A 27928-nucleotide genomic window follows, 5' to 3' on the forward strand; every position below is an offset into this window, starting at 1 on the left:
TGGGTGTCGGTCGGGGGGGTGTCGGTCGGGGGGGTGTCGGTCAGGGGGTACGCAACGTTAATCAGCAAATGCATAGCTTCACAATGCCATTTTCAATCATGTAAATAGTTATTTTAGAACTGGAAAAAAGATAGTTCAGATCCAATGCAAAGATTCCAATAAATGCTTGTATGAGTTTTAAAAGCTGCACTTCGGAGGTCTAAACGTATTAAAGTCTGCCCAGCAACTGATCGGAGGCCGTCAAATTCCCGAGTACCTTCTTTTGGCTGCAATAACCACCCTTCCGTGGCTAGTGCGCAACCCAGGGAACAGATGGACTTGATGAAACTGAGGCCCAGTTGCGTCACAAAACCAGCCTAGTCAGCCACTTGGATAGTCTTCCACAGGAAACAATCGATCTTGGAGGCTTGGAATCTCCAGAGATACTGGAATGGGTGGATGGGATGGTGAGGGTGCTAGTCACGGTGACTCTTGAGGATACAAGAGATACTACTACCTGGAAGGAAGGGCAATCTGCCAGACCATGCAGAGATCAGCTTCAGGATAGAGCGACACGACGATAGGATTTCGGAGAGCCACGATATTGACTGTGATTTTTTCTTTTTATTTTTTTTTCTTTTTGTTTCTTTGAAAGATAAAAGCTACTTCCTGTCATGCGACCGAGATACCTACCTACCTAGGTAGTTAGCTGACCCTGGCCTCTTCACACATTTTCTTTTGTTCATTACAGCTACGTATTAAGCGGAGTCCCGTTTCTTTGGGCACTTAGAATTTGAGATCCTTGGCAGCCCAGCCAATCCTAGGCTCCGAGGCCGGGCGATTGTCCTCAAAAATGATATAGGCGGCCTTCATCGCCACAGAACCAAACAGTGAAAGCTTGCCACCTTTGTAGTCATACGCCTCTTGAAGACCACCGTAACACTCCCAGGTGACGTTATCATGGACCGACCAGTTGAAATATCTGCCCGGAACGGTGATGAGGGTGACGTCAGGGGCGTCCCCGACACCAAAGGAGAAATCGGGAAGCGGTTTTTTTTGGTTGCAAGGGAAAAGCCATGCGGTCAGGTTGGCGTCGTACCTGGACCCGGCGATGTTGCTGTAATATTCTTGCACAATGGGCTGGTCGAGGTACATCAAGGTGGTTCCCGTGTCGACGACGCCGGTCATGTACGCCGTTGTAAGGTTGGAAGCCGTTGCGTTGCCGATCGCGTATCCTGATGCCGTCATATTCCAATTTCTGAACCTCGCACCGTTAGAAAGGTCGCGAAGCACGGGTGCCCAGCCGACCTTGCCGCGGTAGCGGTTCATGGGCACAATGCCAAAGTCAAAGTAGCTCTCTTCGTTCTGCTTCAGGTCCACGCCGAAAAGCGGCGCCTTGAGTGACGATTTGACCGTCATGAAGAAGCTGGTCGGCGCATCAGCCTCAGGGACAGATGTCCCGTTGCTCGACAACACCGAAGTGTAGTTGGCTAGGCTGAGACCCAGGATGCCGTCGTATGGAGATTCTACGAGTGATGCAGACGCTTGGGTCGCAGGGAGCACGGCCTGCGACTGGGCGACGATGTCACCAACGCGGACGACGTCGTAGTAGACTGCGCTGCCGGAAACTCCCTCCCCTCCGGAGTAGCTTTTGTTCCAAGCTACGTTGGGGATGAGGGATGCGGAGGTGCTTTTCGAGGAGCTGTAAGTGCTACGGTTGGCGGCCGTGGCGGTGGGGTTCGGGTCGGCATACACCCAAAGCTCTGACGAACCCGTGTCGATCTGGAAGGTCAGGGCCTGAGCCGGGGTGCCAATCTCGACCTTGTTCACCCACTCCGTGTCGTTCCTCCTGGGGATGGCAGAGATGCTGCTATTTTGTTGCCGTTCTGATTGAGCTTGCACCTGGTGTTGCCCTTGCAGCTCTTCTAGCAGTTGCCTCTTGCGCAGCTTGGAGGATGTGTCGATCCCGGCGCGCTTGACAATAGCCGACAGCTGAGGCGGGATGGGAATCCCATACTTGACGCGGGTGTAGTAGTCGGACACGGGACCGTTCTTGGTGGATGGCTCGCGCTTGACGACGACAGAACCGCCGGAAACGGCAGCAGCGCCCAGAGTGGTGAGCAGGGCAAAGGTCTGCGTGAAGGAAGGCATGGTGATTGATTAAGGATGCCCCTTAGCGCGCAGGCTGAGGAAACGAAACAGCAGCTTTTGTTTGGGGTGATGGAAAGAATGACGTGGGTGGGGGGATACCTGAGGGCGGAATGGAACAAAACTTCGACGTCGCAAATGCCAAGCTCTTGTCTTTTTATCTTCTTTCTGTTCTTTGTGTTGTTTTAAAAAGTGGATCTACGACGTTCGGAAACCCAAGATAAGGTAGTGTTCGGTCGGTGAATTTGTTAAACCTCAATAGTGTTGGGGGTCGAATGACATCGTTCGGAAATTCCGGATTGCGATCTACGCGCAAACGACGGTTAAGCGAAGGACATGACAGTCCGATGAAGGTTGCGTACTACCTCGCGTTAGGCATACTCCCTGAACATGAGCCTTGCGAAACCCCCTATTGTGGATTTGGGAGAATTACCTAGGGCGTCGGTTCATGCCACCCTGATTGCAACCTCGCGATTCGTGACTCGTGACGACCTCCGCCACTGTAGTACTCTGGTAACCTAACCGACGTCGTGCCATTTATAGTTTTATGGTTGAAAGAAAGTCCGCGCGTCCTGTCCATGAAGCCCACCACCCGGTTCATCATGATTGACCATGCATAAGACTGGCAGAATTGAAAAGAAGTAAAACCAAAGAATTCCATTCATTTTTTGTTTCATATCAAACTATAGTACATGCATAGTACATAGTACATTTTCTTTGGCAGCGGTTTGTGGGTGCCACACTAGATAGATGGTCGCACCCTATTCCGCATATTCCTGTCCTTGTTCTGTTTTACTGGCTGTACTCGTCTGAGACCGAGTAGTCTCCACTATCGTCGGTCGAGGAAGAGTAGTCGCTGCTAGTAGGAGCAGGAGCATAGTCGCTGTCAGTGCCAGTCGCAGGAGCGTAGTCCGTGGGAATGGGGGTGGGGGTGGCAGTGGCAGCCGGGACGTTTTCGCTAGCGACCGGGGTTGGGACCGGGGTTGGGGCCTCAGAGTAGGGTGTCTCGGTCTCGACCGGGGGGCTGTCGTTCGACGGGGTAGGTGTGGGAGTGGTGTTGCTAGAACACGAACCGCCGCAGATGCTGAGGTTAGCAAACTGTGACAGGTTGCAGTTGGCCTGGAAGCCCGTGTTGCTCTTGCAGGCCATGTTGCCCGCGTTGCTGGGGTAGTCGCAGTTGACGCAAACGGCGTTGGGGCCGGCCTGGCCCGGTCCCGAGGCCATGTTGGTGCAAGGGTTGTAGTCGCCTGGTTGGAGTTTGTAAGTTAGCTGCCTTGATCCTTTGCATGTTCTAATTTTACTATAGGATTTCGCAAGAGACAGTGATTGAGTAGATACGTACCACAGACTGAGCTGTCACCGCCAGTGGTGGTGGTGGTGGTAGTGCAAGCAGGGTTGTTGCGGTTGGATGGGTAGTCACAGTTAACTGAGCCTGAACCTCCAACTGGAATCATTGGGCCGCCAGGGTTGGTGTCCTTGCCAGTGCAAGCAGCGTTGTTACGGTTGGATGGGTAGTCACAGTTGACTGCGCCACCGTTGCTGCCAGGTGGGGTAGAACCCCCTTGACCTCCGGGACCTCCGGGACCCCCAGGGCCTTTGGGACCACCCGAGGCACTTGGGCCTCCGGGCCCAGTTGAACCACCTGGGCCAGCCGGACCACCAGGACCACCGGGGCCGCCGGGACCTCCCTGGCCCCCAGGACCACCAGGTCCCTTGGAACCACCCGCACCACCCGCACCACCTCCAGGACCGCCGGGGCCGCCCGTGCTGACAGAGCCACCACCTCCTTCACCGCCGCCATAGCTGCCATAACCGTAGTCAGGCACCGGGCTAGCGGCAATCAGGGCCGGGGCAAGACCGAGAAGGACGAGGAGACAGACGTTGCGAAGCATGATTGCTGTCAGTTGGATAGATCAAAGTTTGAAGTGTTTTGAACAAAAAAAAGGAGCGACGAGTTGAATAGAAAAGAATGTTGCTGCTGATGAGCGACTGGAGTTGGCCTGTTTGTTGTTAGTCTACTACCCTGACAAATGAATGGCTGAGGATGGTGATGAAAGAATGTAAGTTGAATCTTGGGCAGATCGAATGAGGTTTATATACATAATAATGTAAAGAATCCCTCTAGAAGCCTGCTAGAGCGGCTTCTAATTTTGCTGCTTGTTTCCTGAACTATGGCTTCTAATTTTGCTGCTTGTTTCCTGAACTATGGATTAGAGAAACAGACCCGGTGCATGAAAACAAATCGGCCACGAATCCTCATTCCCATATGATAACAACCGGATTGTTTCGAACGTGCGAGAGCCTAGGACAAAAACAGAGACTAAAGAATTTTCCCCGTCAATCTCCCATGAAAAAAACAGTTGGATGGCAGGTGTCTCTGTACGTGAAGAATGGTCCGTGTCAACATGTCAACGCCCCTGTCCCATCGCTTGGATGAGCTGTTGAATCCGTGTAATCACCGGATAGTCGTCGTCACTGGCTAAAATCAGCAACAAACACATCCCACATGAAAGATTGCTAGCTTATACTCAGGAAATCGACGGTGCGTGGTCCATGCTTGGCGCGGTCGATAATTCTCATTTCCCCCTGGGGTTAACAACGCCATGGAATCCCGCCGTTTCCTTCTGTTGTTTCGATGGATTGTTTGGATCTCTTGTTCCCTTAGCCTGAACCTATTTCGAGCTTGGCATCCGTACTAGGCCCGCGGAAACGTAGGCACGACCTGCCGACGCCTGGAACATACAGCACTAGGCTTGCAATTAGCGCTGGCTATCAAAATACGAGCCTAAATGTGTTACGCCTTGGCAAGGTGAGATTACGCTTTGACAGAAGAACCCTGAGCCTCAATTCCTTTCTTAAGTTGGGTAGGTAAACATCCATAGTAGGAACCTGCAGTCTGTTACACGGTGTCTCGAGTCTTGGTAGAGGAGCACTACCAACAGTGGCAATATGTCTGGACCTGGAAGCTTATGTTTAGAATTGTGTCCTACACTCCTCTCATCACAATTCTCGCAAAGGATTTCCCACATTCCGTCGGTAAATTCTAGCTCTTGGACAAACTTTGTCTCTTTTATCCTGCGGAAAATTCTCTTTGCCCGTGCAGCCTCCCACATCGTCTTGTTGACTTTCGTATTGGCCATCAAGACGAAGGTGTCTGGGCTCAATGGTTGACTAGCCTCGCGAGCTCCTGAATATTATCGTTGAGAGTTTGAATCGAGTTTTGTCAATGCCAACGGGAGCAGACAACAAGAATGTGACTGACCATGTGGTCCAAGGCCAACCAGACAAGCAAATACGAGTGAGCATAGCCAAAATCAAATCACTAACGCATTGTTTGAACATCATATTGACAGGCTAGAATAGGTATGATGACGAATCCTCAATGGCTTGACAGATCGGAAAAGCCACCACTATCATAAATCATATCCTGCTGATCCTCAGAGCACCAGCGGCTGCCCTGGAAACCAACTCTTTCTTTCCCATGTCCAAGCAGGCATAACATATGGCAAAAGCTCCAACACCGAGAGCCCACGGGATTGCCGACCTAGCAAACTTGCCCAGAACGACACCCACAAACGCCTTTTGCTTTCTCCTGACCCTCTCCACGTGTTCCTTTCGCTCGTTTTTCACAGGAAACGGCACGTCTGGTACATCTTTCCCAAGAAACTCACACAGTGGCTCCCAGCCGTCCTTCAAGTCAAACACGAGCAACCTCTCGGGCGCCACCGCAGCCTTCACCTCAGCGATATGCCTTAGATATCTCTCCTTTGCATGCGCCCTCACCTCTCTCACATTTCTCGCCTCGAAGAATCCCAACATCACCTTGCGGATGGTCAAATGCCCCCTCAACCCCATCATCCGACCTAGCAAATCCGCAACGAAAAAACTCCGCCAGTCCCATGTGGTCTGGAAGATGGCCTGGTCCGTGCTCTCGAACCAGCGATCGACGTCGCGCTCGACCAGGATGACCTTGGCGTCCGGGTAGGCGGCGATCAGGTGCGGCGCAAAGAAGGATCCCATGTCGGTCACGGCCTCGCAGTCGCCAAAGAGGGCGTCCCAGTCGGCGCGCGAAAAGGCCTTGCCGGTGTAGGTGGGTAGCGTGGAAAAGTGCGCGTCGGCGGCCGCGGAGAAGAGGGCGAATTTTTCCCGGTCGGCGATCGCCGAGATGCCGTGGTGCACGTTTTTGTAGCCCAGCGTTGTGAGGGCTTGGGTGATCGACGCAGAACCTGCAGAGGGGTTGATCTTGTGATTAGGGAGGCTGCGTCATGTGGGCGGTGCGGTCCGTTTTTTGAGTGAAAGGTAAGGTACTTACCTGTTCTGATCAGGCCCATGGATAGGATCTGCACTGGCTTGATGGGCTGGTCATCGCTACTGGTTGATATTTTTTCAGCCATCACAGGAACATAAAGCTATTAGTCTACCAGGTAATAGTTGATATGGGCTATCAAGGAGAAGAATGTGCATCACTTGAACGGGGATCAATTGCATCTTTATCTGCATACCTCACGTTCGGGTGGCTCAAAAGTAAACCGACCCCACAGACAAACAGAGCATATCTCCAGCGAGCATGGGATCCCCTGTCCACGGCTACACTTCCAGGGCTACTCAAGCTAAAAGGTAATACTACTTAAGTCGACAGCATGCTACCGTCCCCTCCGGACTCGGTAGTGCTCTACCACGTGCCCATTTCGTAGGGCATGATGGCGAGAGGGAAAGATGGCTAGCCAAGAGGTAGCCACTATTATGGATATACCTTTTGACACAACGCACTGGATAATCTCGCCAATAGAAGGATTGGTTCTTGGATGTAACCGTTTTTATCCAAGGGAAAAAGAAAATAATTTTACATTTTCGTGCACGAGTCTTTCCTCTACTGCATACAAGCTTTGTCTCAAACTTGACCTAGATCCAAACAGGCCTTTTCTCCCCATATTTTCGACACTCGTTCTCGTCCCTGTGGCCAACCATTAGCGAGACGGCTTCAGCGCAACACCGACCCGCCAGCTCATAATCTTAGACACCGCCTCTTTCCGTAAATTTAACCAGTGGGTCGCCTTCCCGCAGCGCCCTGGGTACGGCGGAAGGGCCACCAAACAGGATCTTGGTCGCTCCACAAACATCTGCCATTCAACCAGCCCGCGCAAGAAGACGTCGCGCAGCTGGGACGATGCGCCTGATTAGCCCGCACACCCCGTCCTATGCTGATCGGCCGAGATGACCGTACAGTAGACGGCACCCTGAGCTCGGGCCGTGGCTTCGTTACAAAGAGGAAATCTCTTTGAATCTCTGATTTTTGGGAAAGAAGGTCGAGTATGCATCCCTCGGGCTTCAGTTCATAGTAGAAGCGTACCCATAGTGGTGAGTGGAGATCTCTGCTCTCGACAAGACACTTCTAGACTGTCTGCACCCCTCGAGCACTCCAGAGGTACGCCCCCATTTGATAAGGCTATCAGCGGACCGGATGTTAGGTCATCTTTGTCTTAAATCGCACGGCACCGAGTGCCCAGGGTAGCCCTGTGTAGGGCTGTATAGAGACCAGGATGACTTAAGAGAAGCATGATCAATGTGCACATGATCTTCGCGTTTTCGCTCATTTGTTACAGTAACTGACAAAAGATCGACACCGATATGGCCCTCCATTGGAGTCGAAGGTCAGCAACGTGGCAAAAGTGGCGAAAAGGTGGGAAGGGTTGAGAACAAGAAACTGAGGGGGTCTTACCAGGAGTTCAAACACCGACGGCTTTTGTACCGGTTCGGAACCAATGCAGGAGATTAACTTGGCTCCTTGGCTTTTTGAAGCACGTAAGGGCGTAATATATGGCAGTTCCACAAGACCCGGCTTGTAATAAGAGAATGTGAGTTGCTTATCGCGAGTATGAAATGATTCATATTGACCTTTTCACGGAACTACTTTTCAGTATAATTGCTATTCCACAGCAAGATACAGCATTAATTAGCCACAAAGCCTATATCTAACCTGGCTTTCTCTTCCGATATACACTCAGTTGGTGTCACTCGACTCAATATCAAAGCTAGCTAACTTACTCAAACCTTGGGTAAGAATGTCAACTTTCCGTCCAATACAAGCTCATGTTTCTGCTATTGTATACATTAGGTGTTGACACAAACTACATATGTGCAAGGAATTAACGTACGGTATTGTTCCGTTATAGCTACTACATGAAAAATTAAAAAACTTTGCGTGAAAAACTTTGCGTTCAGCGCCCTTCTTTCTGTGTTTGTTTTGTTTATACCAGTTGCTACTTGCTAGTCACAATCAACAATATGGCAATACCGCAGCAGTGGCTTAAGAGCTCTTAGGTACTATAGCTGGAACTTTGGGGGTTCCCACTCCACATTATTCACATGCAATTCGCAATCCTATGAAATAAAACATACAGGATATGATAGAAAAATATCCGCGACGGATTTAAACGCACAAAATTTCCGTCTTTAGGGCTCGTCGTTAAATCCGGCCCAACTTGCCTTGAACTGCCGCAAATTTACCCAAATTTCCAAACAACCAAACGAACGCAACAGGAATTCAAGCACTATTTCATGCAAACTACCGGCCGACCCTCAATTTCAGTTCACCTTGCTCCATAAAGCCGATTTTCCTGCCTCTCCCTTTCGCCCTAACACTGGCTTGTGCTGGCTGATCGGGCACTCTTACAGAAGAGGTCCTCGAATAGGTCATTGAAGGGTGATGGGAGAATCGAATTGCAGACAACCGAACCACACTGGTCAAGCTTTTTACTTTGAGCCGGAGGCGTTACTGCAAACCAAGTCCACGCAGCCACCGATCCTCAAAAGGTCCTCCTTGGACTCCTGGCGGGGTTGCACCCGTCGTGCGCGGCGGAAGAGCTTGATAGGCGCACCGGGATTCGGGCACACAGAGGAATCGACAACGGAGCAAGTGCCCGTCTTGCCAGGATGTCCGTTGCCACCGCAGCAAGAATTGGTAATGCAGACCTCGCCCTCGGCGCACTCTGAGCTGAGATTGCACCCCTGCTTGTCGGCACACCAGGGGTCCGACGGTTCAGAGCAAACGCTCCTGGGCTTGCCGTCGATCTCGAAGCAATAGCAGAATCTGTTGCCGCAGGTCTGATCGTAAGTCATGCAGCGTTGGGAATCGCAGTTTGAGGTAGGCTCCGGGGATTTCGTAACTGTAGCGGTTGCGGTAATTGTTACGGTGGGCGTAGCCGCTTCGACGGTGCGCGTCGAGATAGCGGGCCAACAAGCGCAGGCACTGCTGAAACGGGCGAGGTTGCTGCAGGCCGAGGCATAAGTCGGTAGCGTGGCTACTTCCCTCTTGTCCCGCATAACGGTCAACGTTGCCTCGCCAGGCGGCACAGTGACGGTAGTGGCCGTCACAGTAGTAGTCCTGAACGATATCCTGTGTTAATATCGAAACTCGCGGCCAAAGCAAATGTGAAGAAATAGCTTACTTAGCCGCAGGGGTAGTGGTAACCTCGACGGCGGCACTACAATCGGCCATGCGGACCCCGATGGAAGGCTTGGCCACGAGAGCAGTGCCGGTGACGGCTCTGGCGCAGTTGTCGGCATTACACTTGGGGGCAGTGGCAGCGGAAGTGACAAAACCACCGGCGAGGCCGGCAGCAATGATGACCTGGATGAAGCGAGACATGAGGCTGGAAAAATGAGTGGAGTGGGCTAGGCTGGCTTGGGTCGAGTTGATGTTGCTCTGAGGAGTTGAGGATGAAGATAGAAAGGCAAATTTGGGAGTAAATCGACTTCTACTTATACAAGAATTCTCTCTCTGTGGATTGTTGCTGCCTTATTCAATCACCATAGGCAGTCCTATTCGGATCACCAACCCAGGGGCGCCAGCCTGGACCATGGACCAAATTGCGCCTCCTCCCGCCAGCCCTTGGGAAAAGCCCAGCGCTGAAGGCCCTGGAATTACTTGACACAGTATCAGGTTCTTGCCTCTAGGGCAGCTGCAAACCTATAAGAACACAACACGGATTATATCTTCAGCTGCCAGCTGCGTTTTCATTCCTGAACGTTGAGCCTGAAGTTGCTTCTGTAGCGGGCTGCCTGCCTCTCCATCAGGCGTGCCATAAATTCCCGAGGCACAATTCCGAATATAGAAATCACTCGCGCCTCGACACCTTCAGCTCGAGTACCGCGCGCCTGAGCGTGCAGGGGGGATGCGCTCAGCCCCAGGCATCCCGGCAGGGCGTAGGCCAAGGTACCTAGGTAGGCACATGCTCCTACGCCACCGGTGATTGCCTGTCGTTTATAATAATACCTTGCTCCATTATCTGCGCGTCCTCCTGTCTGATGCGCGTCACTTCGCCGGTCTTGAGCATGCCAAAGGCAGAAGGTTCTGGGGTACAAAGGATTACAGAACCAGATGTTTCCGCGGGTGTCCCTTGGTGAATACCCTGTGCGCAGGGCCGCGAAGGGTACTTGGCATTTACTGCAACTCCCATATCTGGTGTCGTTCTTTTGGTAGCGTAACTGTTCAGTGATGGCCGAGAGAATGGAAAGAGCTACAAGCTGAAGTTTAGTCACAGCAGACTTCCTTGTGTCTTCCCAAATTTCCGGCTCCTTATGCCCGAAGGAATAAATAGCTCTGAAATACCATGTGCTTACACGTTACCCACCTACATATCAAAACACATTTGGAATGTGAAGTCCAGAGACAGTCAATTGTCAATCTCCAACAAAACCGAGCCCTTTGGCAAATCTCAATTGAAGTTTAATGGTGATATCTCCTTTCGCCAAGTGATTGCTGTTGTTCATGTTGCCGGTCCCATAGTGGGAGGACACTACAACATTCCCCTCCGTATCCCTCCCTTAATTGTATTGGACAACTCCTGCACATAGGCTGCCATCGGGAATGCTCACAACAACATCGCACAAGCGACTATTCTTGTGGCTCGGGACTCCGCTGCCAATGCCCACTGTATTTGGACAGGGCAGTTATGCTTCTTGACCGTTTCCATGTACACAGCACCAGTGGCGTCAGGACATGAATTACCAAGATGCTATTTTAATCCATGAGCTCGCACAAGTGAATCTAGTAAGCAAAATTTGCCCACCCTCCTAATCAGAATGAACCTGAATGCGGCTCTTACCAGACCTCTTTCAGCGACAAACGTCGTTCGTTGACTTGAAATAGTCTTGCAACTGATGTCAAGAGTAATCAATTCAAGTCCTACGATGGAGCTGAATCATCAACGGAATTTTCTCCCATACCAGATACGTGCCTTGCTTGTTCCACCAGTCCAGCTCCGGGTTGGCCAACTCCATATCAAAGTGGAAGATGAACTTGGCCATGGTTAATCGCATTTCCGCGTAGGCCATTCTGCGCGTGGAAGATAGAACGGTTAGTGTAATGACCTGATGTAGAATTCCAAGTTTCCCCCACAAACTTACGATCGTCCAATGCAAACCCTCTGCCCTGCCGAGAACGGCTGCGAAGCCGCCCTGTCGTCATTCTCAAACTCGGACCCGGGTTCGAGATCCAACCACCTCTCCGGGTGAAACTCCCTCGCCCGCTTAAAGTTGAGCTCAGAGTGTCCGGCAGACAGCTGGTTGACGGCGACGCCCATCCCACCCTTGACCCAACGCCCGTCGATCTCCTGGCCGTTGCCCGGCACGATCCGCGGCAGCGACCCTGGCGTCGGCGGGTACAGCCGCATGCCCTCGTCCAGGCAGGCGTTGAGGTACTTGCACTTTGCCGTGGCGACCATGGTGATGTCCTCGTTGCGCTTGAACGCCGAGCGGATCTCGCTCCTCAGCCGCTCCAGCTTGTCCGGGTTGCGGAGCAAGAGGTACGTGAGGCCGCTCATGCCGCCGGCCGAGGTGCCGCTGCCGGCGACGATGAAGTTGCTGCTCAGCATGATGAGCTCGACCTTGGACAGCTTGTTGACGGCCTCGTTGTCGTTTTCCAGGATGAAGGACATGAAGTCCCGGCCTGGGTTCGTGGCCGCCATGCGTCGCTCCAGCTTGGCCTCGGTCAGGCGGATGTGGTTCTTGCGGGCCTCGGTCACGTACCGCGGCGTGATGTACTCGAGCAGCGGGAAGAAACCGTACCACACCGCGAGCTGGTACCAGCTGATGGCCTTGGCGCGGTTGAGTATCACTTGGATCCAGGGCTGGTCTGCATTGTTGAGGAAGCCGGCTGGTTCGCCGAATGCAAGGTCTGTACCGGGGAGATGGTGTTAGCTCCTTGTAGCTATTAGCAACAGGCAAGACAGCCATGGGGGAAATCTTTACCAGACACAATGTCAAACGCGAGCAAGTTGTACCACGTCGTCATATCCACCGGGCCCTTGGCGGACCTCTCAGTCAAAACCTTGACAAAGTTGTCCGAGTGGCTCTGCAAGTAATGCTCCTGCTCACGAAGGGCCCTCTCGGAGAAAGCCGGGTTGATGGCCTTTCTCAGCCTCAGGTGGTTCTCCTGCGTCTCCGTCATCAGACTCCTGCGGCCGCCGATGCTGGTAGGCGCGATTCCGCGGCCATCAAGCGCCTTCATGAACTCTGGCGTGCGCTGCGCGTAGATCTTGCGCCAGGCCGTCGAGGAAGTGTACGAGAGCTCATCGGGCGCAATCCGCACCACGGGGCCGTACTTGTCGTGCATCTCGCGGATGCGCCAGCTGATGCGGCCCTGCATGTTCGTGTAGTGCCATGGGATGCGGGAGATGGCCCAGAGCTTGGGGCCTGGGTAGGAGGAGAGTGGGTGGAGGTAGACATTGTAGAAGGGTTTGAGGATGAGAAAGTAAACGAGTAGCTATAATAGCACATCTTCAGTAAGTACGTGAAAGGGATGGAGGGAGTTAAGTGCTCGAGGAAGGCGTTGAGATACATACAGCGATGCTGACCCCACGAAGTCCGTTTGACCAAGTAAATGGCGGCAAGTTCACCAGAAGAGCATCTATACTAGTTGGATCCATATTGAACGTGGCACTCATGATGAGCCTCTGATGAGAGACGCAAAGAGACAGTTACTTGAAAGATGGTGTGGAATGTAAAACCAAGAAGGATGTTGGCTCAAGGCAAAAGCGACTCTTCCGTTGGACGAGCCAGGACAGGAGCGTAAGATGGCTTGAGACATCTCCCTGAGCGGCACCTGTAGTCGTTTGTTTCGTCGCTTCCACTCCAATCAATAAGAAGTCCACTACTCATCCACTGCCGTCAGTGAGCTTGACTCGGTGCCCCAAGTTCATGTCTATGTGGGTAAAAGGCGACTAGAGAGGACATCTAATGCAACCATAGTTTAGAATCTGCCAGGCTTTGAGGCCCCATAGATATCTAATAGCCGAGTGCAACGTCGGACAACAAACAGTATAAAAACCCCTTGACATGCTACCCCGGACTTGCATGATCGATCAACAACCCTGATTTAATCTCCATGGCTCAATCAGCCAACCAGATCTTTTATATTGGGCACGTTGAGAATCAACCCAGAATGGCTTCGATTGCCTTTGCAAGTCTCCAACAACAGCCAAGCTCGGCGACATGGAATGTTCCGGGCGGTATCGGAATATCTTGTCGGTATATTCTCGTGTTGGAAACATGATGCGGTCCTGGAATGAGCTATTGAAACATGTCCAGCAGTTCGGTATATTGGGGAGAATTATTTGCAAATGACGACCTTGTCATCACAAAGTAAAATGGAACTGAAATATATCATCCCATTTCAACTCAACAGCATAGTGTTGCTAATCTCACTCATAACACTGTTGCTCATCTACAAGCTCCTAAACTCCCTCATCGTTCGCCCTCTGCAAAATCACATCGCAGCCCGCAGACTCAACTGCGGGAGCGTACCAAAAGAGCCCTCGAGATGGCCACTCGGCATCGACACTGTCCTCCGCGGCCTGCAAGCGGACAAGAACCAGCAGATGCCCGACTACGTCGCGTCGCGCTTCGCCGCCATGGGCCGCCACACCTGGCGCATCAGCGTGCTGGGGACGTCCAACATCATCACTGCGGAGCCGCGCAACGTTCAAGCCCTGCTGGCCACGCAGTTTGACGACTTTTGCATGGGCAACGCCCGCACCACCAACCTCAAGATCCTACTGGGGCGGAGCATCTTTGCAGTCGACGGGCCGGCCTGGCATGGCGCAAGGGAAACCATGCGTCCGCTCTTTGCAAGGGACAACGTCTCGAATGTGGAGCTGCTCGAGGGCAATTTCCAAAAGCTCCTGCGCTGCATTAAACAAGCTCCAGGAGGGCTGCGTAAAGACCCGGAGGACCGTCTCTGGACCGCAACCACGAGCCTGGCCGCCTTGCTCCCCAGCTTCACGCTCGACTCGGCATCAGAAGCCTTCCTGGGCAGCGACGCCGGTGCGTTGGACGCCAGGCTCAACGGCACCGCGCAGCCGGATCTCCTCTGGGCGTTGGAGCAGATCGCGCCGCTCCTGCGGGTGCGGTTCGCCCTGCGCGGACTGTATTTTCTCTACGGCAACCGGGAGCTGCGGCGGTGCGCGGACGCGATGCACGCGTTTGTCGACGCGGCCATGGAAAAGGCCGACGAAGCGATGAAGCAAAATGGCAAACAGCAGCAGCAACATCATCATCATCTCGGAAGCAAGAGATTCGAGTTCCTGCAGAAATTACGCGCGCGGTGCGCAGACCGCGCCGAGGTCAGGGAACAGGTTCTAGGCCTGATGGCGGCAGGGACGGACACGACGGCGGCGCTGGTGGGGTGGGTCTTCTACTCGCTGATCCGGCACCCGCGCGTCTTTGCCCGGCTGCGGGAGGTGGTGCTGGAGCACTTTGGTCCGACGGGAGGGCAGGTCACGTTCGAGAGGCTCAAGAGCTGCACGTACCTGCAGCACGTGCTGAGCGAGACGCTGCGGCGGCACTCGGTGGTGCCGCTCAACAGCCGTCGGGCCAGGCGCGACACGACGCTTCCAACGGGCGGGGGTGCCGACGGCACGCAGCCGGTGTTCGTGCCGGCGGGGACCGAGGTCAACTTCAGCACTCATGTTTTGCACCGGCGCAGGGATCTGTGGGGGGAGGATGTGGACGACTTTGTGCCCGAGAGGTGGGCGAAGCACAGGCCTGGGGTTTTCCACTACGTGCCCTTCAACGGCGGGCCTAGAATCTGCATAGGGCAGCAGTTTGCGCTCACCGAGGCTGGGTTTGTGGTGGTCAGGATGTTGCAGGAGTTTGACGCAGTGGAGGGTTTGTATGTCGACCCGGAGAGGGATTGGCATAATTTCGGAATTACTTGCTCGCCTGGCAGCCCGGAAGATAGGCATGCGGGGGTGGCTTGCCGACTCAGGTTAGCTAACTAGGGAGGATTTATGGAGACGCTACATTGATTTGTCTAGATATCATGTATATTGGTTTGATTGACTGTTCTGTCAGGCCTCTACCGCTTTTCTGACCTTGGAAATCCACAAGCGCTATCCTGCAGGGAATGTGAGGCGAGTCAGCCTTGCTTCGTGGACCTTCTTAGTTCGCTATGTGCTGTTATAAGTCCCGACGTGTGTCAAGTCCTGGCTGGCTATTGCCATTCAGGAAGCTTATCGTCTTCCGACCCAGCACCCCACGTGGTGTTGCGTTCGCCAAGGCCTTTCAAAACGCATAGATTAACTTATATCGGTTCCAAGAATATGGTCTGGACATTCCAATAAAAGGTCAGGTTTGGTGAAGCGTTGCCACCTCTCATGACTTGTGATATTGCAGACCCGGTCCCTGCCGCCAACAAAATCATGTTAGTTTGGTAGGTGGGGGGTAGACATCTTTCAATATGCACTGGTTCGACATTTACCGTGCAGGGGTTGTCAACTTTAACGCATGCAACCCCACGTGCCAAGGGGAATAGCCAAGACTGGTCGAAGCCAAGGCGGGAGCTTGGTGTGTGGAGTTCAGGGGTGCTGGTGGGACTTTTCAGGGACATGCAGGCCCCGTGGGAAGGTCCACCTAGGATATCGGTAACCCTGATGCAACGACCTCGTTGCTGCGGTTTGCCCAGTGGCGCGATGACGGGAAATCAAGGGAGACAACCTTCTCTGGTGGTTGGCGACACGCTCTTGCTTGAGAATCAGCCAAAGTGCCAAGGTAGAGACCGAACATGGAGCAACAACACCAAGAACTGGCATCGCATCTTTCATCTGCAGGCCGTCTGTGTTTTCCGGGGTCGGCTGATTTTGAGAAGGCGAATCTGAGATTCACGGATTATGAGCGACCGGTAAGACGAAGAGATTGCAGTGATGGTCTACTTCCGTTTCCATAGGCTGACATGAGAATACCAAAATAACGGGTTGCAGACGTACAGTGTTGCGGTCCTTCCCGGCTGCGAGGCGGACATTGCAGAGGCCGTCAAGTATGCAGCCAAACACAACATTCCTCTCGCGCCGCGAGCCGGCCACCACTGCGTGACTTCAACGATGCGACATCTTCAGGATGGCATGTTAATCGACCTCCGATCTCTGAACCAGATGAGCTTTGACGAGGAGTCCCGGACGGTTACAGCCGCTGGCGGCGTCCTCACGGACGACTTTGTCAAATTTCTGCACAAGCATCAGATGGAAGTCAGTAAGTCAGGTTGAATCCCACCCGTCCTTATGACTCGAGATAGCAACAGACTAAATCAGATGGCACCAACAACAGACGTTGGTTCCTGCCCAACCACAGGCATAATGGGCGTCGCTCTCGGCGCAGGCCTGGGCCGTCTCCAGGGGAAATACGGGTTTCTACACGACAACATGATCTCGGTGCGCATGATTCTGGCGGACGGCTCGATAATCACTGCTTCAGAGGAGCTCAACCCAGACCTGTTCTGGGCGATCAGGGGCGCCGGGCACAATTTTGGAATTGCAGTCGAGGCGACATTCCGCGTCCACCCACAGGCAAATTGTGGGGTTCATTATACGTGGGATCTGGAGTACGAGTTGGAGCAGTGCGATGAAGTCTTTGGGCTGCTCAATGAGGTGACGGATATCATGCCGGCTGACCTGGCTATTTTTGTGCTTTGGATGAGGCAGAGCACGCCCGAGAAGCAGGTAAGCTTGGTTAGGATACGGGTTTGCGTGGCTGTGGGCATTGTGCTTGCAACACCAAGACACAAAATTCAAAACTAATCAAGACACAGCATACTATACTCGTCAACCTAGTCTGGTCCGGAGCAGAAGCCCTTGCAGATCCATGGATCGCTAAATTCGAGGCCATCAATCCCGCAATCCACTCTGGAAAAATCACCACGACCTGGGACGAGCTCCCCTGGAAGACGTACAAGGGCTACAACCGCTTCCTGAGCATGCCAGAAGTGTGGAGCGCTGCGCCGTACAAGATGATGAGCGCTGCGTGCGTGCGTCGCTTCGATCTGGCCACCACACGCGAGTTCTTCAAGTCGGTCAAGGAGATGAACCTCCAGTGGGTGGGCAAGGGGACTTTTGGGGCCATGTTTGAATGTCTGCCACACCACAGGGTCAGGGAGATTGCCGACGACGCTACTGCGTTTCCGTGGCGGCAGTCTTCGGACCATTTCTTGTGAGTTTTTACAGTGACATCTTCTTCTCATATGACATCCTACGAACAAGGCCGACTCCGGTTTGGCTGCTAACATCAGCAGAATGATGATGGCCACCCCATTCAAGCTCGAGGATCGCAAGGCCTTCGAAGCGCACCTGGACATGTGGAAGAAGAGGTTCGTGGAGACGTCTGGATATGGAGAGCTCCATCAGTATGTCAACTACGGAAACACTACGTCCACAATGCGGGACCCGCCTGGAGCGTTGTACGGTTATGAGTCGTGGAGGCTAGAGAAGCTGCGGGGGCTGAAGGTGCGGTACGACCCTGGCAATTTCTTCAGGTGGTATCAGCCCATAATTGATGGGGACGAGGTGGAGGGTAGGTAGAGTGGGTATTTTTGGAGGATGGGACGCTTGATTTTAGTCTGTAGTTGTTATCAAATATGGATTTCCGTATTACTTGGTCCTTATTTTTCTTTCCCTAAATTTTAGATGCACGAGGGGCGGCAGTATCTGACATGCACGCACGGTTTCCACATCCCGTGCAGGGGAAGGGTTTCCAACAAATCAACCCCATGAGAACCCTGGAAAAGAAGTTATGGGTGATAACCGCGCAAGTATTACCAGGATGGGCAACTGCTACCGCTAGAGTGGCGCAGTCATTTCTAAAAGTTGGGATAGGAAATGCAGTTTCCAAGGGCCACAGCATAGCCCACGTGCTCAAAAACAACCTACCGCTGACCGATAAAACACCCCCCGGATACCTGTGCGATGGGCCCGGGCACGACTCCGACGTCACGGTACCTTGGAAAGAATTGCGGAGCAGGTCTACTGCCGAGTGGCGGGCTCGAGATTCCAGAGGAAACTGCATCCGAATCATGTTTGGGGTTCAATGGATGCAAGACGTGGGCTCTGGGATGGATTGCTCGGTGCAAATACTAGCAACACGTGTTGATTTTGCTTAGAAGACTTCCAGTTACTAGCGAATAGATCCATCTGTAGACATGGTTGGGTCCCGTTGTGTTTGATCTTGGTTCAGATGGCAGATGTATAAATTTCGGAAGGTTGCATGCCCGTCTCGGCCCATGTCTAGTTAAGTTGAACTTTGACAATCTTAATAATCGCCCAACCACAAATACCGTCTCATATATACACACAAGAATACTCCAATATACGCTTACATAAGGTGTCTACTTCGGTACTGAATATATACAGAACATACACACCTATCCAGCCATTACTTCTTACTTCTTTTGCTGGACGCAGAGAGCCTAGGCCAGAATACAGACCTACCCTAATAAAATCACCACTCAACATGCCTTTCCTCTCCAACTCACCCCCTCTGAGCCCTGGGGGCAGCTCGCCATTGAGCAGCTCGGAAGCCAGCTTAGCTCCGCATCAGACACAAGCACAGCCCAATGAACCCATCGCCATTGTTGGAATTTCACTCCGGGGGCCTGGTGATGGCTCCGACACGGAGCGCTTCTGGCAGATGCTGCTGGATGGCCGGTCAGCACGCCGAGACATCCCCAAGGACAGGTACAACGTCGACGGCTTCTACCACCCAGACGGAGACCGTCTGGGGAGCATACAGCAGCGTCAGGCTCACTTTCTAGAGCAAGACTTCAAAGTCTTTGACGCACCTTTCTTTTCAGTCACGCCAAAAGAGGCCAAAGCCATGGATCCCACACACCGCATGTTGTTGGAGGCTACGTATGAAGGTTTTGAGAATGGTAGGCATTACAATCTAGACAAAAGAAAAGCACCCCGAAATAGAGTGCTAACCTGAAAAATTAATCTACCATACAGCTGGTATGAGACTGGAAGACGTCGCAGGCACCAAAACCTCAGTCTATGTCGGAACATTCACGGCAGACTTCCCCTCACTTCAGGCCCGCGACAACGCAGGCCCATCCATCTACCACGCCACAGGAACCTCCGCCTCACTGGCGTCGAACCGCCTCTCATGGTTCTACGACCTCAAAGGCCCCAGCCTCACGGTCGACACGGCCTGCTCCTCATCCCTCACCGCCTTCCACCTGGGCTGCCAATCCCTACGCACCGGCGAGGCCACCATGTCGGTCATCGCCGGGGCAAACCTCATGTTCGGCCCGGACATGTCGATCCTCCTGGGCGCGGCCAAGATCCTGTCGCCCGAGGGCCGGAGCAAGATGTGGGACGCGTCGGCGGACGGCTTCGCGCGCGGCGAGGGCATCGGCGTCCTGGTGCTGAAGCCACTGTCGGCGGCGCTGCGGGACGGCGACACGGTCCGCGCCGTGGTGCTCGCCTCCGCCACCAACGAGGACGGCTACACCCCGGGCATCTCGCTGCCCAACAGCGAGGCGCAGCAGGAGCTGATCCGCGACGCGTACGCCATGGCGGGCGTCGACCCCGCCGACACGGGGTACGTCGAGGCGCACGGCACGGGCACGCAGGCCGGTGATCCGCTCGAGGCCAAGGCCATCATTCGTACAATCGGCGCTGAGGGTAGGAGACAGGCGGATCTGTACGTCGGGTCGGTCAAGACCAACATTGGTCACCTCGAGGGCGCGGCGGGCGTCGCTGGCGTGATAAAAGCGGCGTTGGCGGTCGAGAGGGGCTTGATTCCGAGGAACCTGTGGTTCGAAAAGCTGAATGACCAGATCAGGCTGCCGAGGAACGTCAAGATACCGGTGGAGACGATGGTGTGGCCTTGTTCTGGGCCCAGGAGGGCTAGTGTGAACTCGTTTGGGTTTGGTGGAGCGAATGCGCATGGTAAGTTTTCCTGTTGCAACCACACTCGAGACAAAATATACTAACCTTTTTTTTCTTTTCAACAGTGATCCTCGAGGATGCAGCTTCGTACTTTAGTCGTACTGGCCAGAGCGGGCGACACTTTACTGCTCCCAATGCCATTTTGGGCGAGGAGAGTAGTGACAGCGATGCAAGCAGTGGCAGCGATAGCGAGACAAACGCCAACAATGGCAACCTGAAAGCCAAATCAAATGGCCATGCTAATGGCAAACATTGCCAGCAAACGTTAGAGAAGTCCACGCCCAAGATCCTCGTGGTTTCATCCAACGATCAAGACGGTGTCAAGCGCAACGTCGAGTCCATCAAGTCTTACCTCTCTGGCAAACCCCACACCGACCTCGGGGATCTCGCATACACCCTCAACTCCAAGCGCACCACATTCCCTTGGAAATCTTTCGCCATCGCTCGTGACCTTGACAGCGTCTCAGACAGCTGGGATATCATGCCTCCTGCCGTGCGTTCCTCTAACGCCTCGGTGCCCAGGGTAGCCTTTGCCTTCACCGGCCAGGGCGCCCAGTGGCACGCCATGGGTAGGGGTCTGTCTGTGTACAGGACGTGGCGTGACAGCATGAGCGTCTCCCAGAAGGTCCTCACCTCCCTCGGCTGCCCCTGGAGCTTGGGCGAGGAGATGTCGCGCGGCGAGGATGACACGAAGCTCCGGCTGACCGAGTACAGCCAGCCCATCTGCACGGCGCTGCAGATCGCACTGGTCGACCTGCTCCGGTCCTGGGCCGTCGAGCCCGTCGCGGTGGTGGGCCACTCTAGCGGTGAAATTGCCGCAGCCTACACGGCGGGCTTCTTGTCGCACGAGTCCGCCATTAAGATCGCATGGCTGCGCGGGCAGGTCTCGGCCACCGTGTCGCGCAGCGGTGGCATGCTGGCAGTCAACGCACCAGCCGAGCAGATGCAGGCGCGGTTGGGCAAGCTCACGCAGGGCAGAGCCGTCGTGGCGTGCATGAACAGCCCCAGGGCCTGCACCATCTCGGGCGACAAGGCCGCCATCAACGAGTTGCATGACCTTCTCAAGGCCGACGAGGTCATCTGCACGAAGCTGCCCATGGACGTCGCGTACCACTCCTTCCACATGGAGGCCGCGAGGGAGAAGTACGAGCATACACTGGCCGGCATCCCACACCTGCAGGCCAAGAACGGCCCGCCAATGTTCTCGTCCGTGACGGGCGAGCTGGTCGGCGCCGGCGACATGAAGCCTTCATACTGGGTCGACAACCTCGTGTCCCCCGTCAACTTCACCGCCGCCGCACGCTCGCTCCTCCACCACAGCTCGAGCAAAACCCGGATGGATCGCAACGCCTTCGCTAGCGTTTTCGTCGAGGTCGGCCCGCACTCTGCGCTGCGGAGCTACCTGCTGGACGTGTTCAAGGCCGAGGACCGCCTGAGCGACCTCTCGTACGTCGGCGTGCTGCGGAGGAAGTTCGACGCCGTCGACACGGCGCTGCAGGCGGCGGGCGAGCTGTGGACCAAGGGCTGCGTCATCGACGTGGACCGCGTCAACGGCACAGCCCCCTCGGACGCCAAGATGCTGGTCGACCTGCCGCCGTACCGCTGGAACCACACCAAGTCCTTCTGGGAGGAGTCGCACCTGAGCCGGCAGTACCGGCTGCGGGAGTCGCCGCGCACCGACCTGCTCGGCTACCGCGTGCCGGGAGTGCCGGACCCGACCTTTCGCAACTTCCTGCGGTGCACCGAGAACCCCTGGATCAGGGAGCACCGCGTCCAGGGCGACGTGCTGTACCCGGGCGTGGGCATGGTGGTCATGGCCGTCGAGGCGGCCAAGGCGGTCGCCGACGCCAACGAGGAGATTATGGGTTACGAGCTCCGCGACGTCAACATCAGCACGGCGCTGCGCGTCCCGGACAACGAGGCCGGCGTCGAGGTCATGACGCAGTTGCACGCCCGTCGGACAGGCACAAAGGCCGAGCCTTCCAATGCGCTGTACGAGTTTGCCGTGTCTTCGTGGTCCGAGGAGACGGAGCAGTGGACGGTTCACGCCAGGGGTCTGGTTTCGCTGACTTACAAGTCGTCCGTGACCCCTGCTATGCAGGTCGAGCTAGAGCGGGAGTACAGTGCAAGGGGGAAGGAGTTTGAGGTCGCCAAGGCGACTTGCCAGAGGCCGGCCAGGAGCTTCTTGTACGACCGAGTTGAGGCCATTGGCATGGTCTATGGGCCGACCTTCCGGAATATGACCGAGTTGTATGCCGGGCCCGATTCCAACAGTTATGGAGTTATTGGAATCCCCGACACTAAGAAGGTGATGCCCAAGGGCTTTGAGTATCCCTTTGTCGTTCATCCGGCGACGTTCGACTCGGTGCTTCACTTGCTTTTCCCCTGCATTGCCGGAGAGGAGGAGTCGCTTTCCGAGGCAGTGGTGCCCTTTTCCTTTGATCGAATCTTCATCTCGGCCAAGATCCCCACAGAGGCTGGCACGAAGCTCCAGGGCCACTGCTCAGCGCGCAAGCTGAGTTACACTACATGGAAGTCTGCAATCACCGTGTGTGGTGAAGAGCTCGACGAGCCCCTCATCATCATGGAAGGCCTGGGCCTCGCCTCCATCGGTGGCAACGGTTCTGACGAGAACGCCAAGGAGTCCCGCGCTGGCTGCTTCGGGCAGAACTGGCACGAGGATGTCGACCTGTTGTCCCCCGCACAGATCAAAGAGCTGGTCTACCAGCGAACTCTCAAGAGCAAGGATGACGACACCGTCCTGGACAAGCTCGAGTTTGTCTGTCTCGTGTACATCGCCCGCTGTCTGGAGTGGTTCGAGACGGAGGAAGGTCGACGCCACATCCCGACCACTGGTTTCTGGAAGCTCTACGTCGAATGGATGCACGACACAGTCGCAGCGTTTCCATCCCTGCCAAAGGATCCCGCCGAGATCGAAGCCGAGCTGCAGCGCTGCAAGGAAGCCATCGTGCACTCTCCCAGCGGCGACATCACAGTCCAAATGGTGGAGCGGATCGGCATCAGCCTCCCCGCCATCTTCCGCCGCGAGGTGGAGCCGCTGCAGGTCATGACAGAGGGCGACCTGCTGTACACGTTTTACCGCGGCGCGTTCGGCACGTCCTTCAACACCAACGTGGCTGAGTACGTGGGCCTGATCGCCGACAAGTCTCCCGGCCTGCACATTTTGGAAATCGGCGCCGGCACCGGAGGTACCACCTACCACGTGCTCGAGCGGCTGCGCAACGCTGACGGCACCTCAAAGGCGGCCCGGTACTTCTTCTCCGACATCTCGCCGGGCTTCCTCGCCAAGGCGGCCGATCGGTTCCAGACGGATGCGTCGGTCATGGAGTTCGGCACCTGCAACATCGAAAACGACCCGCTGGGTCAGGGGTTCGCTCCGGAGAGCTTTGATCTGATAGTGTGCGCCAACGTGCTGCACGCAACAAAGAGCATCCAGGAGACGCTGGCGCACTGCAGGGCGCTGCTGAAGCCTGGCGGTCGGTTGGTGCTGTCCGAGGTCACCATCAAGCGCATCTTCAGCGGCTTCATCATGGGCCCGCTGCCTGGTTGGTGGCTGGGTGAGGATGATGGCAGGCACGGCGGCCCGCTGTTGGACGTCCCTGAGTGGGAGACGGCGTTGGCCAAGGCTGGGTTCTCTGGCGTGGATATGGACGTCCGGGGTGATCGCGAGGATTCGCTGGAGCCTGTTTCTCTGATCATTTCCACCAAGCCGGTGACGAAGAGGGTTCCTGCTGCCCAAGAGTTTGTTGTCGTGACGCCGGAATTTGCCGAATCGCAGAAGCTGGCGCAAGCCATCGTTGACACCGTCAAAGCTGCGGGTAACATGTGCACCATAATGGCTTGGGAAGACGTCACCAAGGAGGCCGTACAAGGACAGTACTGCATCTGTTTGGCAGAGTGGGAATCCCCCATCCTCGTCGACCTGACAGACGAGAACTGGACCCGTCTGCGGGACGTCATCCTCGGCTCGGCAGGTACTCTCTGGGTCACCGGGGGTGCGGCCATGGACACACCAGAGCCGCTAAAATCGCTCATGGTCGGCCTTGCGAGGGCCATCCGCAACGAAAACGCCGGCGTGCTCCTCGCGACGCTTGACCTGGAGACTGCAGGCAATATAAACACACCCCAGGCCTGCGAGGCGGTGCTGAAGGTCGCACTGGAGCACAGCCGCGGCGAGACAGCTGACGGAGAGTTCGCCGCTCGCCACGGCCACATCTTCGTTCCGCGTGTGGAGCGTCTGCCGGCCGTGGATGCGTCGCTGCGCAAGTACGAGAACAAGGGAGACCCGGAGCCCGTGTCCTTTGTCGGATGCGGCCGCCCGCTCAAGCTCACCATCAAAACGCCCGGGCTTCTTGACACATTCCGCTGGGTCGAGGACGAGACGTACCACACGTCGGTGCCGGACGACTGGGTCGAGATCCAGGTCAAGGCTGTTGGGCTCAACTTCAAGGATGTGTTGGTCGCGTTGGGCAATCTCGCCGAGTACAAACTTGGAGTTGACGTCTCTGGTGTTGTGACGAGGGTCGGCGCGGGGGTGAAAGATCTCAAGCCTGGCGATAAGGTCATGACGGCGTCGTGCGATACGTTTGCTACCTTTGTCCGCTTCCCCGCCAAGGGCGCAATCCCCATCCCCGAGACCATGACTTTTGAAGAAGCAGCTTCGATGCCGCTCATTTTCCTCACGGCATACTATGCCCTTGTCACGGCTGGAAACTTGGTCCAAGGGGAGCGGGTCCTGATTCATGCCGCCGCCGGAGGCGTCGGACAGGCAGCCATCCAAATCGCGCAGAGCATCGGCGCCGAGATATTTGCGACGGTCGGTTCCGAAGAAAAGAAGCAGCTCATCATGGACCAGTACGGCATCCCGGCCGACCACATCTTCAGCAGCCGCGACACGAGCTTCTACAAAGGGGTGATGCGCGCCACGGACCAGCAGGGCGTGGACGTGGTCCTCAACTCTCTGGCCGGCGAGGCCCTGCGTCTTTCCTGGCACAGCCTGGCCAAGTTTGGCCGGTTCCTCGAGATCGGCAAGGCGGACCTCTTTGCCAACACGGGACTCGACATGCAGCCGTTCCTCGACAACAAGAGCTACATCGGCGTGAACCTGCTCGACTTTGAAAACAACCCCACCCCGCGCGCCGTGGCCCTGTGGCGCGAGACGGCAGCCCTCATCCACGACGGCGGCGTGCGTCCCGTCCACCCGCTGCAGCGCTTCACCATGGCCGACGTCGAGAAGGCGTTCCGCTACATGCAGACCGGCAGGCACACCGGCAAGGTCGTCCTGTGTGTTGACGAGTCCGACGTGGTCCCCGCGATACCGCGCACTCCCAAGGTGCCCATCGTCGCCGACGCCACGTACGTGGTGGCCGGGCTGGGTGGAATCTGTAGGGAGATTGGAAGGTGGCTGGCCGAGAAGGGTGCAAAGCACCTAGTCTTCCTCTCCAGGTCAGCTGCTAGCAGCGCCGAAAATAGGGAGTTCTCCGCCGGACTGGAGACGACGTACGACACCAAGATCCACGCCTTCGACTGCGACGTTGGCGACAAGAATGCGCTCTCCGCTGTGCTGGACGCGATCAAGCATCTCCCCAAGGTCCGCGGCTGCGTCACAGGCGCCATGGTCCTACAAGACACGCTCTTCGACAGCATGACGGCCGACCACATCCGCACGACGGTGGGGCCCAAGGTGCACGGCACGTGGAACCTCCACGAGCAGCTGCCGGCCGACATGGACTTCTTCGTCATGCTTTCGTCGCTCGCCGGCGTCATGGGCCACCGCGGGCAGGGCAACTACGGCTGCGGCAACATCTTCCAAGACTACATGGCGGCGCACCGGCGCGGGCTGGGCCGGCGGGCCACGACAGTCGACATTGGCTACCTGCTCAGCGTCGGGTTCGTGGCCGAGCACGACGAGTACGTCGACCACGTCAAGGCCATGGGGTTGAAGGTGATGCGCAGCTCGGACCTGCACGGCCTGCTGGCCACGAGCATGGAGGAGGACGTCGAGGCGTCGCCCGGCCAGGTCATGTGCGGCCTGCCGTACCGCGAGCACGACGATGCTTGGTACTGGATCCGGGATGGTCGGTTCGCGGCGCTACGCAATGTGGGCGCGGCTGGGGCGGCGGCAGGGTCGGGTGGTGGTATCTCCTTGAGGGAAGAGCTGGGACGATGTGGGCCGGGCGATGAAGAGGCGGCGGTGGATTTAATCACCCGGGCGTTGGTGCAGCGTTTGGCCAAGCTGATGATGATGCCCGAGGCGGATATCGATGCTGGTCGCCCGCTGAGCGCATATGGAGTGGACAGTTTGGTCGCGGTCGAGGTGCGAAACTGGGTGTCAAAGGAGGTCGTGGTGGAAGTGTCTGTGTTTGATCTCATGGCGAATGTGCCCATGAGGGTGTTGGCGGCCAACCTGGCCAAGAAGAGCGCTCTATTGAGCGACAAGGCATGATCTGCATTCTGGAGTTTGTTTCGGATAAGTTGTTTTCGGGGCGGGGATTTTATATTTGTTTGTTGCGACTGCGCTGGGGTGAAAACCAAGCCTCTAAAAATACATACTAGGAGATTGCCTCGGAAAATTAATTGCTTGTCGAATTATTTAGCTATCATCTCGTCGTATTTTTTCTGACCGCCAACTGACCTGACCCTCCAACTGACGTCCGGCCTTTGTTCCAGACCGAACAGTTTTGCGGCCACGGCCATTTCGGGCAAGCCTCAAGGCGGCGCCATGGAAGTACTCAATTCGTCAATGAAACACCAGTCCACGGGCTTACGGGTGGTGCGCAGCACACGCAAGACTCAAATTCTGCCGGGAGTGAAGGCCTGGCAGACTTTTCTTATCGAGTATACCTCCACGAGTTGTAACCATGCCAAATAACCCCCCGACCTCTTTCACCGACCGTCCTGCCGCCACCGTGGTCAACCGCGCCCATCTGGGGTCACGGTCGCCAGCCATTCACTTCGCGATTGAATCCTTGCAAGTACCGTGCCCAACACGTTCTTCTAGCTCATTGGTTGACCGACTACCGCGACTGCTCCTCAATCGACGCCGCATTCTTTCTGTCCGCCTTTTAGATTTATGATTGGCCTCCCACCATTCTCTTTTGCAAAGGTAACGTTGCTATCCTGCAACTTTCAGATTTATTCGACGTTACATTTAAGTTTTATAATGTCGGTTCACACGTGACCCACTTCCACCGTCTGGTTCATCCCATGATCATGCACTAATTTTACTTCGCATTGTCTCTAACCCCAATTGACCCCGAATTGCCTGATGCAATCGCAACTATGGCAAAGGTGATATTTTTGGAGGTTTTTTATAAGGCAAAATACTTAACGCAATGGAATTCTTTTGGCTGAGAAACTACAGGGAACACGGGGAATGTCGCTGGTGAGTGCTTTGTGGCATTCCTGGGGCTTCTGGTTTGCAGGATGAAGTTCAGATAGCCCATGCTTGGGATTTTCGGCATGCGGTAAATGAGCATTGCCTGCTTTTACGTTTTAAAGTCAACTCTGCCAGCATTCTCAATTAATGGAACGTTGCCCCTATGGATTATTCGGGCGAGGTGAAT

The 27928-nt window shown here is 55.3% G+C and overlaps 8 protein-coding genes across 8 annotated transcripts; 3 read left to right on the plus strand and 5 right to left on the minus strand.

The window, feature by feature from the left end:
* Positions 1-765: 765 nt before the first annotated feature.
* PgNI_12138 (uncharacterized protein) lies at positions 766-2130 on the minus strand (the record flags this gene model as incomplete). Its single annotated transcript, XM_031132093.1, has 1 exon — positions 766-2130. The coding sequence occupies one exon, from the start codon at positions 2128-2130 to the stop codon at positions 766-768; it is 1365 nt and encodes a 454-aa protein (XP_030977066.1).
* A 789-nt stretch (positions 2131-2919) lies between these two features.
* PgNI_12139 (uncharacterized protein) lies at positions 2920-4019 on the minus strand (the record flags this gene model as incomplete). Its single annotated transcript, XM_031132094.1, has 3 exons — positions 2920-3374; positions 3470-3811; positions 3866-4019. The coding sequence occupies 3 exons, from the start codon at positions 4017-4019 to the stop codon at positions 2920-2922; spliced, it is 951 nt and encodes a 316-aa protein (XP_030977067.1).
* A 1528-nt stretch (positions 4020-5547) lies between these two features.
* Positions 5548-6521, minus strand: PgNI_12140 (uncharacterized protein; the record flags this gene model as incomplete). The annotated part of the gene is made up of 2 exons (XM_031132095.1): positions 5548-6353; positions 6440-6521. The coding sequence occupies 2 exons, from the start codon at positions 6519-6521 to the stop codon at positions 5548-5550; spliced, it is 888 nt and encodes a 295-aa protein (XP_030977257.1).
* A 2359-nt stretch (positions 6522-8880) lies between these two features.
* PgNI_12141 (uncharacterized protein) lies at positions 8881-9775 on the minus strand (the record flags this gene model as incomplete). Its single annotated transcript, XM_031132096.1, has 2 exons — positions 8881-9523; positions 9576-9775. 2 exons carry the CDS (start codon positions 9773-9775, stop codon positions 8881-8883), a joined length of 843 nt encoding a protein of 280 aa, XP_030977056.1.
* Positions 9776-11307: 1532 nt separating this feature from the next.
* PgNI_12142 (uncharacterized protein) lies at positions 11308-13073 on the minus strand (the record flags this gene model as incomplete). Its single annotated transcript, XM_031132097.1, has 4 exons — positions 11308-11464; positions 11536-12304; positions 12379-12892; positions 12972-13073. 4 exons carry the CDS (start codon positions 13071-13073, stop codon positions 11308-11310), a joined length of 1542 nt encoding a protein of 513 aa, XP_030977259.1.
* Positions 13074-13775: 702 nt separating this feature from the next.
* PgNI_12143 (uncharacterized protein) lies at positions 13776-15407 on the plus strand (the record flags this gene model as incomplete). The annotated part of the gene is made up of 1 exon (XM_031132098.1): positions 13776-15407. The coding sequence occupies one exon, from the start codon at positions 13776-13778 to the stop codon at positions 15405-15407; it is 1632 nt and encodes a 543-aa protein (XP_030977258.1).
* A 782-nt stretch (positions 15408-16189) lies between these two features.
* On the plus strand, positions 16190-17975 carry PgNI_12144 (uncharacterized protein; the record flags this gene model as incomplete). Its single annotated transcript, XM_031132099.1, has 5 exons — positions 16190-16306; positions 16386-16653; positions 16729-17120; positions 17210-17607; positions 17690-17975. 5 exons carry the CDS (start codon positions 16190-16192, stop codon positions 17973-17975), a joined length of 1461 nt encoding a protein of 486 aa, XP_030977255.1.
* A 928-nt stretch (positions 17976-18903) lies between these two features.
* On the plus strand, positions 18904-26808 carry PgNI_12145 (uncharacterized protein; the record flags this gene model as incomplete). The annotated part of the gene is made up of 3 exons (XM_031132100.1): positions 18904-19321; positions 19398-20342; positions 20408-26808. The coding sequence occupies 3 exons, from the start codon at positions 18904-18906 to the stop codon at positions 26806-26808; spliced, it is 7764 nt and encodes a 2587-aa protein (XP_030977254.1).
* Between the last annotated feature and the right edge of the window lie 1120 nt (positions 26809-27928).

Source organism: Pyricularia grisea (genome assembly GCF_004355905.1).
Source record: "Pyricularia grisea strain NI907 chromosome Unknown Pyricularia_grisea_NI907_Scaffold_8, whole genome shotgun sequence".
In the NCBI taxonomy this organism is placed as follows: Eukaryota; Fungi; Ascomycota; class Sordariomycetes; order Magnaporthales; family Pyriculariaceae; genus Pyricularia; species Pyricularia grisea.